General features: G+C 54.5%; 1 protein-coding gene across 1 annotated transcript; it reads right to left on the bottom strand.

Annotated features, from left to right (window-relative positions):
- Positions 1-10,231: 10,231 nt before the first annotated feature.
- LOC147979608 (uncharacterized) lies at positions 10,232-12,186 on the bottom strand. Its single transcript, XM_087516770.1, has 4 exons — positions 12,099-12,186; positions 11,823-12,017; positions 10,869-11,724; positions 10,232-10,787 (listed from the first exon to the last, which is right to left on the bottom strand). Exons 1-4 carry the CDS (start codon positions 12,184-12,186, stop codon positions 10,232-10,234), a joined length of 1,695 nt encoding a protein of 564 aa, XP_087372896.1.
- Between the last annotated feature and the right edge of the window lie 3,922 nt (positions 12,187-16,108).

The following is a 16,108-nucleotide window of genomic DNA, read 5'->3' as shown; positions in this document are numbered from 1 at the left end:
CACTTGAGTTGAGCTGTGTCTTGTTTCAGTGCCATGTTGTAAAACTCATCATACTTCTGCGGCTCGAAAAGCACGAGAGCTAGTTGGAGATCTTCTCTGAGGCCACCTCTGAACTGATAAATCATGCTCTTCTCGTCAGGGACGTCTTGCTTAGCGAAACGAGCGAGCTTTTGGAACATGATGTTATACTGGTAAACAGACAAGCTGCCTTGCTTGAGATTGCAGAACTCCTCACGCTTGCTCTCAACAACACTCTGAGGAATGTGGTGAGCTTTGAAGTCTTGACGGAATTCATCCCAGGTAATCACACGACCTCCTCTGGAATCTTTGGATTGCTGATACCATTCTGCAGCTTGGTCTTTGAGTTGGAAGTTGGCAAACTTGACAATGTCCTCAGGCCTGACATTGCTGCACTCGAAATGCTTGCAGATATCCACAAGCCAATCATCAGTGTCTGTTGCCTCGACACAGTTACTGAAGGTCTTTGGCTGATTTGCAAGGAACTGGTTGAGTGTAGCAAACTGATTCTGATTGTTGCCATGGCCTTGATTCCATTGGTTGCGCTCTTGCAAGAGTTGCACAATCAGCTGCGTGTTTGCATTGGTAGCGGCCATCACAGCTTGCCATGCCTCTGGAGGTGGAGGTGGTGGCGGCGGTTCAGGATTCTGACGCGTTGGAGGAGCCATCCTGAAGAGGGTGACATCCGTTAGCATCTTCACAGACATATATTCAAGCTGAATCAAATGGATCGAAATTGCAACATATAGTCTTAACATCCGAACAAAATGAATGAATGCATTCCAATTGAAATGGTCACACTTCCACAAATTGAGAAACCACTTAGATAGAGGTAGAAGAATAAAACAACAAGGTACGGATATGAACAAATACTTGGTTAGGATTACCCAATCCCAAACCATATATCTGCAGAAGAAATATTAGAGCTACAAGAATTCCCACCTATGGAACTCCCGAACCTTTCCAGTTATGCAATCAGGTGTTGAGGATACAGGGGAAGCATAATATCTCACCCAAATCTAGCAAATCCTACATCTAGTTGTATCCATCCTTCAACACATAACCAAGAAACCTTCGGAAATCATTTACCTCAACCTTCGAAAAGCATCCGTTATACGAGTTATGGCAATACTCCCGAACTCCTGCCCCAGTACTGGGTGGCGTCGAGGTTATCTCACCAACAACTACATAAAAGAGATTTTCGATGTCAGCGAAACTCAGGTATTCCAGAACTGCAATGATAAAATTGTGACGACAACACCTCGGAGCTCAACTCCCCGGGACACTGCCGCAACCCCTAAATGTTAGGAGGCACCAAGAACAATGTTCTCGTCACAAAACCATCAGAATGATTCCAAGATACCCGCGTGATCCTAAATTTTTTTGGGTGAAATTTGAGAAGAGAAGAGTCAAAACTCTACTTCAGGATGCCTCACCAGAGCGACTAAGGGATTGAGGAGTAAAAAGAATCCTACTCTCCGATATATATAATCCTAAATGACTCAAAATATTTTTCTAGACTCAACAACACCAACGATTTGATCAAGCAGGGGGCTCCTAAGGTCGGGGGAAGGCTCTGATACCAACTTGTAACACCCACGATGCGTCTATATCTCCCATGTGTCAAAGCACGACTTAGAGGCATAACCGCATTGTAAGCAATGTCGCAAGTGAGGTAATCTTCACAACAACCCATGTAATGAATAAGGAAAAGAGGTACATAGTTGGCTTACACTCGCCATGTCACACAATAGCATAAATAACATTACATTCACGGAGATACAATCAAGGTCCGACTATGGAACCAAAATAAAGAACAACCCCAAATGCGACAAAGTCCCCGATCGCCCCAACTGGGCACTGTCGGTGTACTAGAGTAGGGGTACCCTAGTATCCCGAACTTGTGGATGGGCAGTCGCAGCATCCCGCGGCAAGGCTTGCCGGTTGACCGCCAAGGTCCTCCGTGGTTCCTCTGGAGCCATTCAAGAACAAAGTATTTAAACCAAGGCATACAAGACCCCGGCAAGAGGAGCTTGCTGGGAAGGCCAGCCAAGGCATACAAGACCCCGGCAAGAGGAGCTTGCCGGGAAGGCCAACCAAGGAATCTCAAGGAAATTTCCGCGACGCGCCACGTGTCCCGGCAAGGCCCGGTGAGCGACAAGCACCCGGACGCGACAAGGCAACGGCCGCGGCAAGGCGCTTGCCGCGGCAGGCTACCACTCCGCGCCCACGCTCCAGCGCATCCACCAACGTGTCGCTCTGGGACCCTCCCAGGCGTACGTGGCGGGAGGCTGTGCAGCCAGCGGTGCGCAGTGGCAAGCGGCGCTGACAAGATAGCCATCGTGGCGAACAGTGGCGTCCCTGGCGGTCCCTTTCTATACTGTTTGGGCGACACAGACGGGCATTTAATGCCCCTGTCCCCTGCCGTCAGGGTTAGGTATGATACACTGTACAAGTAGCTGTACCAACCACCACTTTTCCATTTTTGCCCTTTTGTCTACGTTGCCACCTGTCGGTGACCCCTTGAGCATATAAAAGGAGGCCCATGCGCAACGTAGAGGGGGGGGGACACTCATTCACGCTCGGTCTCGTTAGCTGCTGGTGTGTACTATAGCACTCCGCGCTCCCGAGCAAGAACTCAATACAATCCACAAAGCAGGAGTAGGGTTTTACGCATCCGTGCGGCCCGAACCTGGGTAAATTGCTCGTGTGCTTCGCCTCGATCTGCACTTTGCGCGATCTCCGCCCCCGCCGAACCGAAAGGGACTCGGTCCACCGTGTCCCATAGGTGTTCATGGATCAGTTTCCCCGACATCTTTGGTGCGCCAGGTAGGGGGCGTCGAGGTTGTGTGAACCAAATCCAGCGTTCACACGAGCTAGATCTTTATCATCTTCACAGACATGCCGCCGAAGAAGAAGGCTTCGGAGGCGGCTGCTCTGTCCGCGCCGAACCCACCACCGCCGGAGCAAACAGCAGGTGGGGTAGACGCCGGCGGAAGAACGGGCATCGACGAGGGAGCTCACGGTGCTGCCAGGTCCAAGGACAAGGCTGCGCTGCTCATCGGCGGCATAGCCAGCTCCCACAACGACCGGGCACACTCCAAGACTTCGGCGTCCGTACATGCACCGGGCCCATCTCAGGAGGCGCGGGACCGGCAGCGTCATGGTACTCACGGTACCATGCGTTTGCTAGACCAAGATCAAGATGGTGGGTCTCAGAGAGCTCAAGACCAGCATGCGCGCCAACATGCCGGCACGAGCGAGGCACGGTCGCATGGACGGGATAGTGCTCCTTCTAACATAATTAGAAGTCCGAGCATATCCCGCTCCTCGCACCGTTCGCCAACGCCGCTCGCCACTTCAGCAGAAGCTTTGGCGCGAGCTCAACTGCTCTTAGATTACCCTCCAACGGCGGACAAGATCGATGACTGGAGGGCCACCATTCAGAGCCTCATCGGCTTCACCAACGGTGACATTCCACGGCAGCCGAGCACGTCGCAGCCGCGGCAAGTCAGCCAGGCACGAGCCGGTGGCGACAAGACTGGTGGGGGTGCAACCACAGTGCACTCTCCGCCCCGAAGGCCAAGATCGCCGACTCGCCGGATCCACCTTGACAGTGACTCTACCGCGTCGTCGGATCCACGAGCTCGCCGTGATCAACGCCAAGTTCTTCACGAACGACAACAAGAAGACGCTCGTACTCGTATCGAGCGCCGAAGAGAAGCGCGGCGTCAATCAGACCAGCGCGCTGGGCCCTCTATCGACATGCATGCGCCAGGGGAACCAGGCGACTTACCGTACGCGGTAGGTTGCCCTGCGTTTACTCGAGAGCTGCGGCAAGTCCAGTGGCCCAGTACGAAGAATTTCAAGCCAGACGTACCAAAGAAGTACGACGGCAAGTCGCATCCGTCGGAGTTCCTCAGCATCTACACCATCGCGGTGCAAGCTGCCGGGGGACGGGACGACAGGATCCTTGCCAACTACTTCCCGCTGGTGCTCAAGCCTAACGTCAGGTCCTGGCTCATGCACTTGCCGGAGAACTGCATATCCTCCTGGGCAGACCTATGCCATCAGTTTGTCGGTGCCTTTACAGGCGGCCACAAACCCCATGGCCAAGAGAGTGACCTTCACCTGCTCGTCCAGAAGGAAGGAGAGCCCCTGCGCAAATACATTCAGAGGTTCAGCCGTGTACAACACAACATCCCAAATATCCACCCTGCCGCGGTCATCAGCGCGTTCCATCAGAACTTGTGTAACCGCAGGATGCGAGAGGAGATGGCGATGTGCAAGATCAGGGACGTCAGCGAGCTATATGCTCTGGCCGACAAGTGTGCACGTGCTGAGGAAGGAAGGAAATTTCCCGGAGAGAGTACAGGAGCGGGAGGATCTGACAGCGAGGATGCTGCCCCGGCAAAGAAAAACCGGCGGCGGAACAACAGGAAGAAGAAAGGCAAAGAAGTGCTAGTCGTTGAGCAGTCCGGCAACGAAGGCAGCGCCAAGAAAGCCAAAGTTGGTAGCTCCGGCAAGGAGGTTGCCGCATGCACCAATTGCCAGGCTGTGGCGGTCGCCGACAAGCAGGACGGCACCGACAAGCAGTATTGTAAGATTCACCGCACCAAGGGCCATGGCCTCCAGAGTTGTAAAAAGGTTGAGCAGCTTGTCCAGCAGCAAATGGCTGAATACGAGCGACGCGACAAGGAGAGAGCCCAAGGGGGTGCTGAGAAATCCGGCCAGAAGCGCACGGGCCGGGGAGGACGCCGCGGAAAGGCCAAGCAGCAGCAAGGAGACAGACCTCCCCGCGGCCGCGACAAGGATGAAGATGACGACGACGAAGACATGGATGATGTCGAGACAAGCGAGCAGGAGTTCCAGAAAGCCACGGAGGTCTTGTGCGTTGACGGTGGTGCTTCTCTGCATACTTCACACCGTCGACTCAAGCAGTGGGCGCGGGAAGTCAATGCAGCAGAACCACCTGTCGAGTCGCGCAAACTTCTGAAATGGTCCAGCACGCCTATCATCTTTGATATTGAGGACCACCCTGATCGCACAACTGCAGTCGGGTGCTTGCCGATGTTGGTTTCACCAACTATCCGCAACCTCAAGGTCACTAAGATGTTAGTTGACGGCGGGGCCGGCTTGAACCTGATCTCCTCCGCTGTACTGCAGAAACTCCAGATCCCTGATAGCGAGCTTGAAGAGACCGGCACATTCCAAGGAATCAGCCCGGGAAGGAGCAAGCCAAAGGGGAAGGTTACGCTGCCGGTCACATTTGGCAGCGAGTTGAATTTCAGGACTGAGAGGGTCACTTTTGACGTTGCCGATTTTCCATTGCCCTACAATGGAATACTTGGCCGTCCAGCACTCGCCAAGTTCATGGCAGCCTCTCACTATGCATATAACATACTAAAGATGCCAGGCCCGATAAGTGTCATTTCTGTCCCTGGCGACAAGAAAGATGCCCTTATCTGTGCCGACAAGATCTACCGGGAAGTGGCAGCCGCAGCAGATCGCAGGACACTTGCCGCTGAAGCTCCCGAGGGGGAAGAAGAAGACCAAGTCCGACAAGAGCTCTGATGCCCACTCCGGCAAGCGCACCTCTTCGGAGTGCTGCGCTGTCGTCGAGGACGCACCATCGAGCTCCACCGGCAAGTGCAAGAAGGCGATGGCAGCTCCGCCAGAGACAAAGAAGGTGTCCGCCAAGGAGGACGACACTGGTGGTACCTTCACCATCAGTGCCACTCTCGACCCTAAATAGGAAAGCGCGCTCATTGCTTTCCTGCGGGCGAACATCGACGTGTTTGCGTGGCAACCGTCTGACATCCCCGGTGTTCCTAGGAAAGTAATTGAGCACCATCTTGCCGTTTGTCCTCATGCGCGGCCCGTCAAGCAGAAGGTCAGGAAGCAAGCAGTGGAGCGCCAAGAGTTTATCGCAGAAGAGATCAAGAAGTTGGAAGCAGCAGGCCTTGTCAGAGGAGTGCTCCATCCTACGTGGTTGGCCAATCCTGTAGTCGTGCGCAAAGCAAACGGGAAATGGAGGCTTTGTATTGACTTTACCGATGTTAATAAAGCTTGTCCCAAAGACCCATTTCCCTTGCCGCGCATTGACCAGATTGTTGACTCCACAGCCGGATGTGATTTGCTTTCAGTTCTTGACGCATACTCAGGATACCATCAGATCTTCATGGCAGAAGAAGATGAGGAGAAGACCGCATTCATCACTCCATGTGGCACGTACTGTTTCGTACGGATGCCTTTCGGTTTAAAGAATGCTGGATCAACATTTGCAAGAATAGTCCATGTCGCTTTTGAGCCACAAATACATAGAAATGTGGAAGCCTATATGGATGACATAGTGGTCAGAGCAAGGACAGGGCAACTCTGATTCAAGATTTAGATGAGACCTTTGCAAATCTGCGCAAGATCAACCTCAAGCTAAACCCCGAGAAGTGTGTGTTTGGAGTCCCTTCCGGCAAGCTTCTCGGGTTTTTCGTATCTCAGCGGGGAATTGAAGCCAATCCCGACAAGATCAGGGCCATTGAGCAAATTGAAGCACCAAAGCGCGTCAAGGATGTACGAAGACTTGCCGGTTGCGTGGCTGCTCTCAGCAGGTTTATCTCTAGGTCTGGTGAGCGCGCCCTGCCGTTTTTCAAAATTTTGAAAAAGGCAGGTCCAATGAAATGGACTCCGGAAGCGGAGGCTGCGCTGCAGGACTTGAAGAGATACCTGTCCTCCGCTCCAACACATGTCGCACCTAAGCCACAAGAGAAGTTGCTGCTGTATATAGCGGCAACCAATCAAGTGGTTAGTGTTGCGTTAGTGGCGGAGAGGGAGGCAGATGATGAGCCAGCAAACGCGGCAAGCGCATCCAGCGACAAGCAGGGGGCTCCCCCGACAAGCTCTGGTCCCGACAAGGATGGATCTGCGCAGATGCACGAGGAGATACAGAAGAAAATGGTGTAGCGCCCAGTTTACTTTGTCAGTTCCCTTCTGCAGGGGGCTAGGGGAAGGTACTCTGGTGTGCAGAAATTGCTTTTCGGCCTTCTCATGGCCTCGAGAAAGCTGCGCCATTATTTCCAAGCACACGAGATCACAGTTGTCACTCGCTTTCCGCTGAAGAGGATACTACAGAATCCAGAAGCAACAGGCAGGATTGTTGAGTGGGTACTGGAACTGTCAAGCTTTGGCCTCAAGTTTGAAAGCACTTCAACTATCCAAAGCAGAGCATTGGCAGAATTCATAGCAGAGTGGACGCCAACACCAGATGAGGAAATCCCAGAGACGAGCATCCCCGTCAAGGAAGCAAGCAAAGAGTGGCTGATGTACTTTGATGGTGCCTTTTCGCTGCAAGGCGCCGGTGCTGGCGTGCTGCTTGTCGCACCCGCCGGAGAGCACCTCAAGTACGTGGTCCAGATGCACTTTCCCAGGGAGCAAGCAACAAACAATCCTGCAGAGTATGAAGGCTTGCTTGCCGGTCTCAGGATCGCGGCAGACCTTGGGGTTAAGAAGCTCATTGTCAGGGGTGACTCGCAGCTTGTCGTCCGCCAAGTGAACAAGAACTATCAGAGTCCGTTGATGGAAGCCTACATTGATGAAGTGAGAAAGCTAGAAGAGCACTTTGACGGCCTGCAGATGGAGCATGTTCCAAGAGCTGAGAACAACATTGCCGATGGCCTGTCAAAGTGCGCCGCACTTAAGCTACCAGTGGAACCAGGGATCTTTGTGTTTAAGATGACTCAACCATCTGTAACGCCATCAACTGGACACAGCAAGAAGAGGAAGTTGGTTTCTGGTGACTACTTTTCGGCAGAGCTTCCCTAAGCCGCCACCAAGAAGGTCCCCAAGATCAACACCAAGAGCGCTGAGGAGAAGTCTGCTCCGGCAGGCCCTGGGCTTTGTTCCGTTGAAGCAGAGGCTCCCGACAAGTTTTGCTCCGGCAAACTTGCCGGGGAACGTCCTGCTCCGGCACGCCCTAGGGTTTGTTCCGTCGAAGCAGAAGCTCCCGACAAGTTTTGCTCCGGCAAGCTTGCTGGGGAACGTCAAGCTCCGGCAGGGCCGCAAGTTCTTGCCGTAGAAGCGGATGTTCCCGTAGCAGCAGATATGCCTTTAGTCCTTGTTGTCGAGCCACGAGCTCCAACATGGGCACAGCAGATTGTCCATTTCCTTCAGACAGGAGAACTTCCCGAAGAGCAAGAAGAAGCGGAAAGAGTAGCCTGGCAGTCAAATATGTACCAGTTTGTCGACGACACACTGTACAGAAGAAGTCTCAACGGTGTGAAATTGAAGTGTATTCCCCGGGAAGATGGACAGAAGCTGTTGGCAGAAATACATGGAGGCATATGTGGTCACCACATTGGCGCAAGAGCACTTGCCGGCAAAGCATTCCGGCAAGGTTTCTTTTGGCCGACAGCCCTCCAGGATGCAACTGCACAAGTAACCAAGTGTGAAGCGTGCCAGTTCCATTCCAAGCAGATACACCAGCCAACTCAAGCTCTCCAGACGATCCCTTTATCCTGGCCATTTTTGGTCTGGGGGCTCGACATCCTCGGCCCCTTTCCCTGAGCTGTCGGGGGCTTTGAGTACTTGTACGTTGCAATCGACAAGTTCACAAAGTGGCCGGAAGTGGAACCAGTGAGGAACGTGACAGCACAGTCAGCAGTCAAGTTCTTCAGGTCGATTGTTTGCCGCTTCGGGATCCCTAACAGGTTGATCACTGACAACGGTACGCAATTCACGAGCCGCACCTTCATGCAGTACGTCCAAGATCTTGGCGCCAAGGTCTGCTTCGCTTTTGTTGCTCACCCGAGAAGCAACGGTCAAGCGGAGAGGGCAAATGCTGAAGTGCTGCACGGGCTGAAGCCCAGAACTTTCGACAGGCTGCACAGGTGCGGAAGAAACTGGATCGAGGAGCTGTCGGTGGTTCTTTGGTCGATCAGGACGATTCCAAATCGAGCCACTGGCCAGACACCTTTCGCTCTAGTCTACGGAGCAAAGGCAGTTCTCCCCACGGAACTCGTATACGGGTCGCCTCGAGTGCTCGCTTATGATGAGCTCGAGCAAGAGCAGCTGTGAGAAGATGACGCACTGCTCCTTGAGGAAGACCGTCTTCAGGCTGCTGTGCGAGCTGCTCGCTACCAGCAAGCTTTGCGCCGATACCATAGCCGCAAAGTTAACGCCAGAAGTCTCGAGGAAGGCGACCTTGTTCTTCGGCGCGTTCAATCCGCCAAGAATTCCAACAAGTTAACGCCGAAGTGGGAAGGCCCTTACCCGGTGAAACGAGTCACTAGGCCTGGCGCTGTCGGCCTTGAGACCGAAGATGGCATTCCGGTGAGCAACTCCTGGAATATTGAGCATCTTCGTAAGTTTTACCCGTAGGGCGCGGTTGCCGGAACCAGTTCCGGCAACCACCTTTTGTACAAGTCTTGCCGCTGTTGCATGTAATCCTTTGTACAAAGCCGGGCGCAGACCTCGTGCATAAGTAAAGCCCACGTGCTCCGCACATCTTGTCGATTTCATGCTTTCTATTTTTTGCATGTCTTATCTGACACTTTGTGCAGCATCTACTCCCCGGTAAGCAATAACGAGCCATAAGGCTCTGTATCTTTATTTTCTCCTCTTTCTTTTTCTCAAGCAAAGGAAGATTCCCTCGCGCACAAGTTAGCCGGGGGGGGGGAAGGAAAAGATAATGATATGGACCAGGCGTCATTCAAGAAAGTTTCAGCTTGCCGGGAAGCAAACAACAGAAAAGATAAGTTGCCAAAGCTTGAGCAATCAGATTTTTAAAATTTTGTATGGAAAACCTGTGCGCGGAGGAACCAACTCGTAGCTAGTTGCGCCCTTACGTTGTTTCGAGTCCGCTCAACAACTTAAGTGAGATGCGACTAGTTCCTTAGCTAGTCGCGCCCTTACCTTGTTTCGAGTTCGCTCAACAACTTAAGTGAGCTGCAGCTAGTTGCGACAAGGTTTCTTGTCGGTAGCGGCACCGCCAGCAGGCTGCTGACGTCCCACACTCAGCGCTCGCGGCAAGTGTGCCCGCGCCGGCAAGTTCCCTAAAAGCGTAGGGCAAAAACATACAAAGGGAGGAATCAACTAAAGGGAATAACATAGCAATCACTACCCAGAATAAAGTTATACTACAAAATAGCTTGTCGCGGCTCTAACAGATGGTTTTCATGACATAACCAGCAGCGACAAGAAAAAGGTGGAAACGGGCGGCCTAATCTGCGCGATCGCCCTCAATCCTCTTGATCCCGCTCACCTTGTCCACAATGGGTGCGACAAGGGCCTTGAGCTCCTCCAGATCGGCGTCCGGCGGCAAGGTCCTGAGAACGTTGGTGAGGCGGAGGCCCGGGTTGCGGAAGGCCACCTTCATCAACACCTTCTGAAGAGCTCCCGCGCAGATCTTGCGCGACTCATCGGCCAGCTGCTTTGGGATCCTCTCCCGGAGCCGCTGGAGCGCCGTCGCCACGCCTTTGAGGAACAGGGTGAGCTTGGCGCTGGGCTGGAGGTTCTCGTCGGAGGGATACCCGAGATCCTCCATTCCCAGCTGCGCCAGCTCCTTGTCGATGTCTGCGGCAGCATTCACAAGGCTCTCCGTCCAGTGCTCCACCGTCTCCCTAAAGGCATTCTGGGTGGTGGCAGCACTCTCCAGCAGCGCCTTGTCGGCCTCGATCTCCTTTTTCAAGGCCGCCTCCTGCTCCTTGGCACCGTCCAGCGTCTTGGTCAAAGCAGTCAGCTTCGACTCAAGATCTGCGTTGGAATCCTTGGCGGTGCTAAGCTCTTTGCCCTTCTCGACGAGGCTGGCCTGCAACTCTGACTGGCTCTGGGCGTCCTTCTCCCGCTCAATCTTGAGCGCGGCAAGCTCCTCGCCACTCGCCTTGAGATCGGCCTCCAGCTGCGCCACCTTCGTCTCTAGCTCCTTCTTGGCGGCCTCGGCAGCTGCGGCAGCGTCCTTTGCTTCCTTGAGGGCCCCGCCAACTGTTTGCTCGCGCGCGGCAAGCTCCTCCTCGTGGCTGTCGAGGTTGACCTTCCGCTGCGACAGCTCACCCTCCTGCACAGCCAACTTCTCAGCGGCAAGCCGCTGTTGCTCTTCGACTTCAGCCTTCTCAAGGAAGAAGGCCTGCTGCGCTTCAGCAAGTTGCTCCCGCTCCTTTGCCAGAGATTGGAGAGCTTCCTGGTGAAAACCCCCGAGCTCCTCCGCGCGCTTCTCGATGTCTACTCCCGCCTTCGCGACAAGCGCCTCGCGGGACTCCAGCTTGGCTTGCCGCGCGCGGTAGAGTGACAGCAGCTTCCGCAGTAGCCGCTCCTCCTCCGGCTCGCCGCCGCTACTGCTCGGCGCGTCAACTACTGTCAGCCCAGTGGAGGCGAGCACTTCTCCGTCAAAGCTTTCTCCCTCGACCGGCGCCCTGGAGCTTGACGCCCAGGGGAGGTTGATGAAGATGCCATCGCCGGCCTTCAGGTAGACACCTGGCTGGGGCTCTTCGGAGCCTGGCGCTGCGGCAGTGGCGGACGGATCGGCGGTCGGTGCAGCGCCTGGCGCTCCTGCGGCCTCAGGGTCGTCCGTACGTTCGCCAGATCCCCCGCCTGCTACTGCGGCGGCAGCCTTGGCGGCCCCGTCGCCGGCGGGATCATCCGCGCCGTTTTCTCCTTCGGGGGCAGCAGCGTCGTTGGCGACAACCTCCGTCTCCATTGGCTCTGGAGCAGATGGATCTGACGGCCGAAAAAGGGGAGAAGAGTCAAGCAAAAATCCAAGAGAAAAGAAGATCAAAAGAAGAACCCGAGGGAAAATTTTGAAGCAAGAAGATTACCCATGCTGGGTTCGGTGATCGTAGTCTCTGTCGTCGGGGGGACGCTGGTGTTGTCCCTTGGAGGAGAGCTCCCCCTTGCCGGAGAACTCCCCCTTGCCGGAGAATCTCTTGCCGGAGAATTTTCCCTTGGCGGCGTAGTCGAAGCAGATGGCATGCCGGGGGCTGTCTCCGGACGCTCCTGGTGGGGCTGCTCTGCTCTTACACAAATCAACAATCAAGATGTCAGCAAAGAAAAAGCATCCATGCACGCCCAACGGCGGAAAGCAAACCATGTGCTTATGCTGGGGGCTGCTCTGGAGAGTGAATGCTGGGTCCGGCAAGGTGATCTCAGGCACACCCTCTTCTGGCGGAGTGGGCAGGTCATCAATGTTGATCACCGGGATCTTGGCTCTCTTCGCCGCTCTCTGGGCCAGCGTCCTGAAAAGGAATGAGTTTGGATCAAGGCAAATAAGATACAAGGCACAACAACAAGAATTGAAGAACTACAAGTACAACAAGAGGATCTTACTCTTTTTCTTCTTCCTCGTCGGAGCTGAACGTCGAGTAGTCGAAATTCGGCTCACGGCCGGCGCGAGGAGGCGGCGGAGTAGGTTCCCTTGGCCGCTTGGTGGGAACAGTAGAGGCGGTCCGAGATGACCCCGCGGCGTGAGAAGCAGCAGGAGCAGAAGCGGTGGTCTGAGAAGACTGCGCTCCAGTTGTCGCAGCAACGTGAGGCGCTCCCGCGGCAACAGTGCTTGCCGCGGTGGAGCGTGTCGCGCGGCGCGACGGCTGTTGACTCGTCTGCTGCTCCGCCACGTCCCCGGCCTTGCGGAGGCGCCTTCTTGGCGGAGATGGAGGCTTTGCTTGCGGTGAGCTGCCCGAAGACGAGGAGGAAGAGGAGTTGATCTCCAATGAGCCGCTCGTGTCCTTGGCGGGCTCGCTCGACTCGGCGTCACGCCCGGCAGGCTCCTTCTTGCCAGCAAGCTCTTCTCGCTCTGCGCGGCTTGCCGCCTCGGCTGCATCTGCCTCCTCCAAAGTAAATCCAAACTCGCCCGCGGCCGCGGCTGCCGCTGCCTCTTCCAGCCGGGTGGTGATGCGTTCCAACTCCTCCTCGGTGGTGTCGCGGGTGAGGCCGTTCTTCTCATCGGGGCGGATCGGCACTTCCACCAGGCCGTCGAAGAACTCCTGCACGACGACGTCTTCTGGCTCTTGCCAAGTTGGCACAATTCCGTGCGAATCGCACAGCGGCATCATTGCGCGGATGCGGTCGAGCGAGGAATTGTTGCACAACGGAACGACGCCCTGCGGCAACCTGAAGACTTCGGGATGCTCGGGGTCATACTTGAACAGTTCCTGGAGCATCGCGTTGAGCTCCAGCATAGTGAAGTTATAGTTGAGGCCCGGGCGCAGCATCATGATATCCGCCGCGTTCTTGAACTCCCAGGCAGGTCTCCCTCTCTCCTGTAGTGGGGCAATGTGGCGGCGAAGGAAATCTGCGCCAATTGCGCCTACAGTTAGCCCGGCAAGCCTGAGGCGTTGGAACCGGGCGATGGCAATCTTCAACCTAGCATCTTCCGGGGCCACGTTGCTCCAGTCGTTGCCGCGCACTACTGGGGTTTGGCGCCGGGCAGTAAATGGCTGCGGATTCTCCTCGACAACCCAGCACCAGTCAGCTCTCCACTCCTCCCACTTGCTGCGAAGCTCTCCCTCCAGATAGGCTTCTTTCTTGCCGGCCCTGGAGATCCAGGCGATTCCGCCGGATAAAGGCTCTCCTCTCTCTACCCGGGGCATAAAGAAGTGGCGGAAAAGAGCCACGTTGGGATGGACTCCGACAAAGTTTTCGCAGAGGTGTGCGAAAACCGCCATGGTCAGAACGGCATTGGGGGTGAAGTCAAGGAGGCAGAACCCGTAGGTGTTCATGATATCGCAGAAGAATTCGGAGAAAGGCGGGCAGAGCCCGCAGTAGAAGAACATGGTGAAGAAAGGGTATCCGTTGGGAGCCATCTTCCAGGCAGTGGCGGGGAGTACCTTCGTGCGTCTGACACTCCAATTTTTTTTATTTGGTTTTCAGCAAAAACTTTGTGGTTTTTGAAAAAAGAGGCCATTTAAAATTTTCCAGAAATCCTTCCTCTTAAAAACTTCCTTTTCTTTGGCAAGGATTTTATTTTTCTTCAAACTATGGTGTTTGATCTTTTGAAAACTTCTTCTCTGTTGGTTCCCTCTCAAATTATTTTGGGAGTTTAATCATTTTCTTTTAAAAGGAAACTCTATGAAAATTTGGGATTTTCATATCTTGTTAACCACCCATGACTTTGTATTTAGTCCATGTGGTAAAACCCCTCCAAAACCTCCCCTCCTCCTTGAAATCAACCTAAGTTCTCTGTCCCAACTAATCCAAGCAAGTTTTAGATTTTATTCTAATTATTTTTCCCCTCAAATCATTTCTGCAAATTATTTGGAGCCTGAGGGATTTTCAAAGCAAGTACCCTTTTGCATTTGAGTTTTGACCTCAAACCAACTCTCCTGGATAGTCCTTAGTACCCACAACCCAGAACCATCTTGATCCACTCTTCCTCTTTTCAAATTTTTCAAAATTCAGTCTCTGCAAGTTTGGACCAGATTTGCCAAATTTGGTGAAATTCATATCTACACTTCTCCAAAAATTCCACCAAAATTCAGGCAGCCTACTGGAGCAATGAGTAGCCACTCCACCAAAAATCAGCTCAAGGAAAAATCCCCAGAGGCCAAATTCATTCTGTTGAACACCTTGCATGCACTGTTGCTGTTCATATTCAGAAAATTCAGAGTTCAGTGTCGATCTTCGTCAGAAGTTCAGTCACATGCTCACAGTGCCTTGGCACGTTCCTCGCCGCCTCTTCCTCCTGTCTGGAGCACCACACGTGCGCTTGGCGCCTTCCCGGCGTCGGCGGCGCCCTGGCCCGCTTGCGCCGGCGTGTCTTGCGGCGGCCGAAACCCCGTAGCAACCGACAGGAAGCAGAACGGCGGCTCAACGCCGTTCGGCGCCGCCCAATGCTCCCTAGCACACCGCGTGGCCTCATGCACGCCAGCACACCCCGTTGCACCATCACCGTGGCCCGGCAAGCACTGGGCACGCTCCCTGCCGCCGATGGGCCCGCGCCGCCCCGTTCCGTCGAGCTCCCCCTAAACACCCAAACCCTGGCTAGTTTAGCACCAAAACGGACCCAGCGGACCCCCACGACGGCGCTCGACCCCTAAACCTCCCCGACCAATGCCCTGCGCCGCCGTAAGCTGCGCCAGAGAACCCCGTTCTCGGCCACCGCCTCAGACCGCCTATAAAAGGGGCTCCCGAACTCGCTCTCGAGCACACACTCCCTCTGCACCCCACAAATACCCCGCCAGGCCACTGGAGGAGCCTCGAGGAGGTCTCCTCCCCCGATTCCGGCCGCGCCATTCCGCCTCGGCCTCCACCTCAATTCGCTCCGGTGAGGCCGTCTCCGGCGCCCAAACCCTGCCAGTTACCCCCTCTAGCTTCCAGAAGTCTAACCCCCTCCTCAATTTGGCCTTCGCAACTCCCTCCGACGAGTCCCACGACCACCCGAGCCGCCGTCCGCCGGAGCGAGGCTCGCCGTCGACGTGGTGCTCGCCGACCGCCACCACCACCACCAACCGACGCGGAAGGGCGCCCTGAACACGGAGGTACCCTCCGATCTCCCTGCCTCGCCGTGGATCGCCGCCGGCGACCACCGCGGCTCTCGGGCACCGGCGAACTCTGCCGCCCCGTTTGAACATTCAAACCTGACGGGTGGGTCCCGCCTGTCAGCCTCTCTATCCTCTCTGAGCGAAGCGTTTTCTGAAAACGTCTTCTGCCAAATGCGCTTTCCCTCTGGGCTGGCGTAGTCGCTACCGAAGCGCTTTCTGTTTTTATAAGCTAGCCCCTGGAAACCTTCTGTTTCATTACAGATGAGTCCCTGGACAAAAACCTTTATAACTTTTAAACAGAAAAGTATTTTTGATTGATTCTTTTTCTGTCCTCTTTAAAATTTTGTATAGTTTTTTATCAGATTTATTTGAAAAATAATTGGAATACTTTTTGTGCACCTCTTGGTATTTACGATAGCGCATATATTTTCTTTATACCGTAGATACCGAAGGAGGTGACGGAGCCGTGAACTTCACCGAGCTAGGCTCCGACTACTTCGAACCAGGCAAGCATGTTTGAACTTTTGATATGATGAGTGTCTTGGCATGTTTTGCATTTAGTTAGTCTCATGGCATGTTGTTGAGCATACCGATGAACGTTATTTCCATGCATTGTTGAGGTAAGT

This window comes from Triticum urartu, chromosome 3A, assembly GCF_056163025.1.
Source record: "Triticum urartu cultivar PI428250 chromosome 3A, HENAU_Tu73, whole genome shotgun sequence".
NCBI lineage: Eukaryota > Viridiplantae > Streptophyta > Magnoliopsida > Poales > Poaceae > Triticum > Triticum urartu.
The sequence above is the reverse complement of the archived record's forward strand: the minus strand, read 5'-3'. Positions and strand labels throughout refer to the sequence as shown.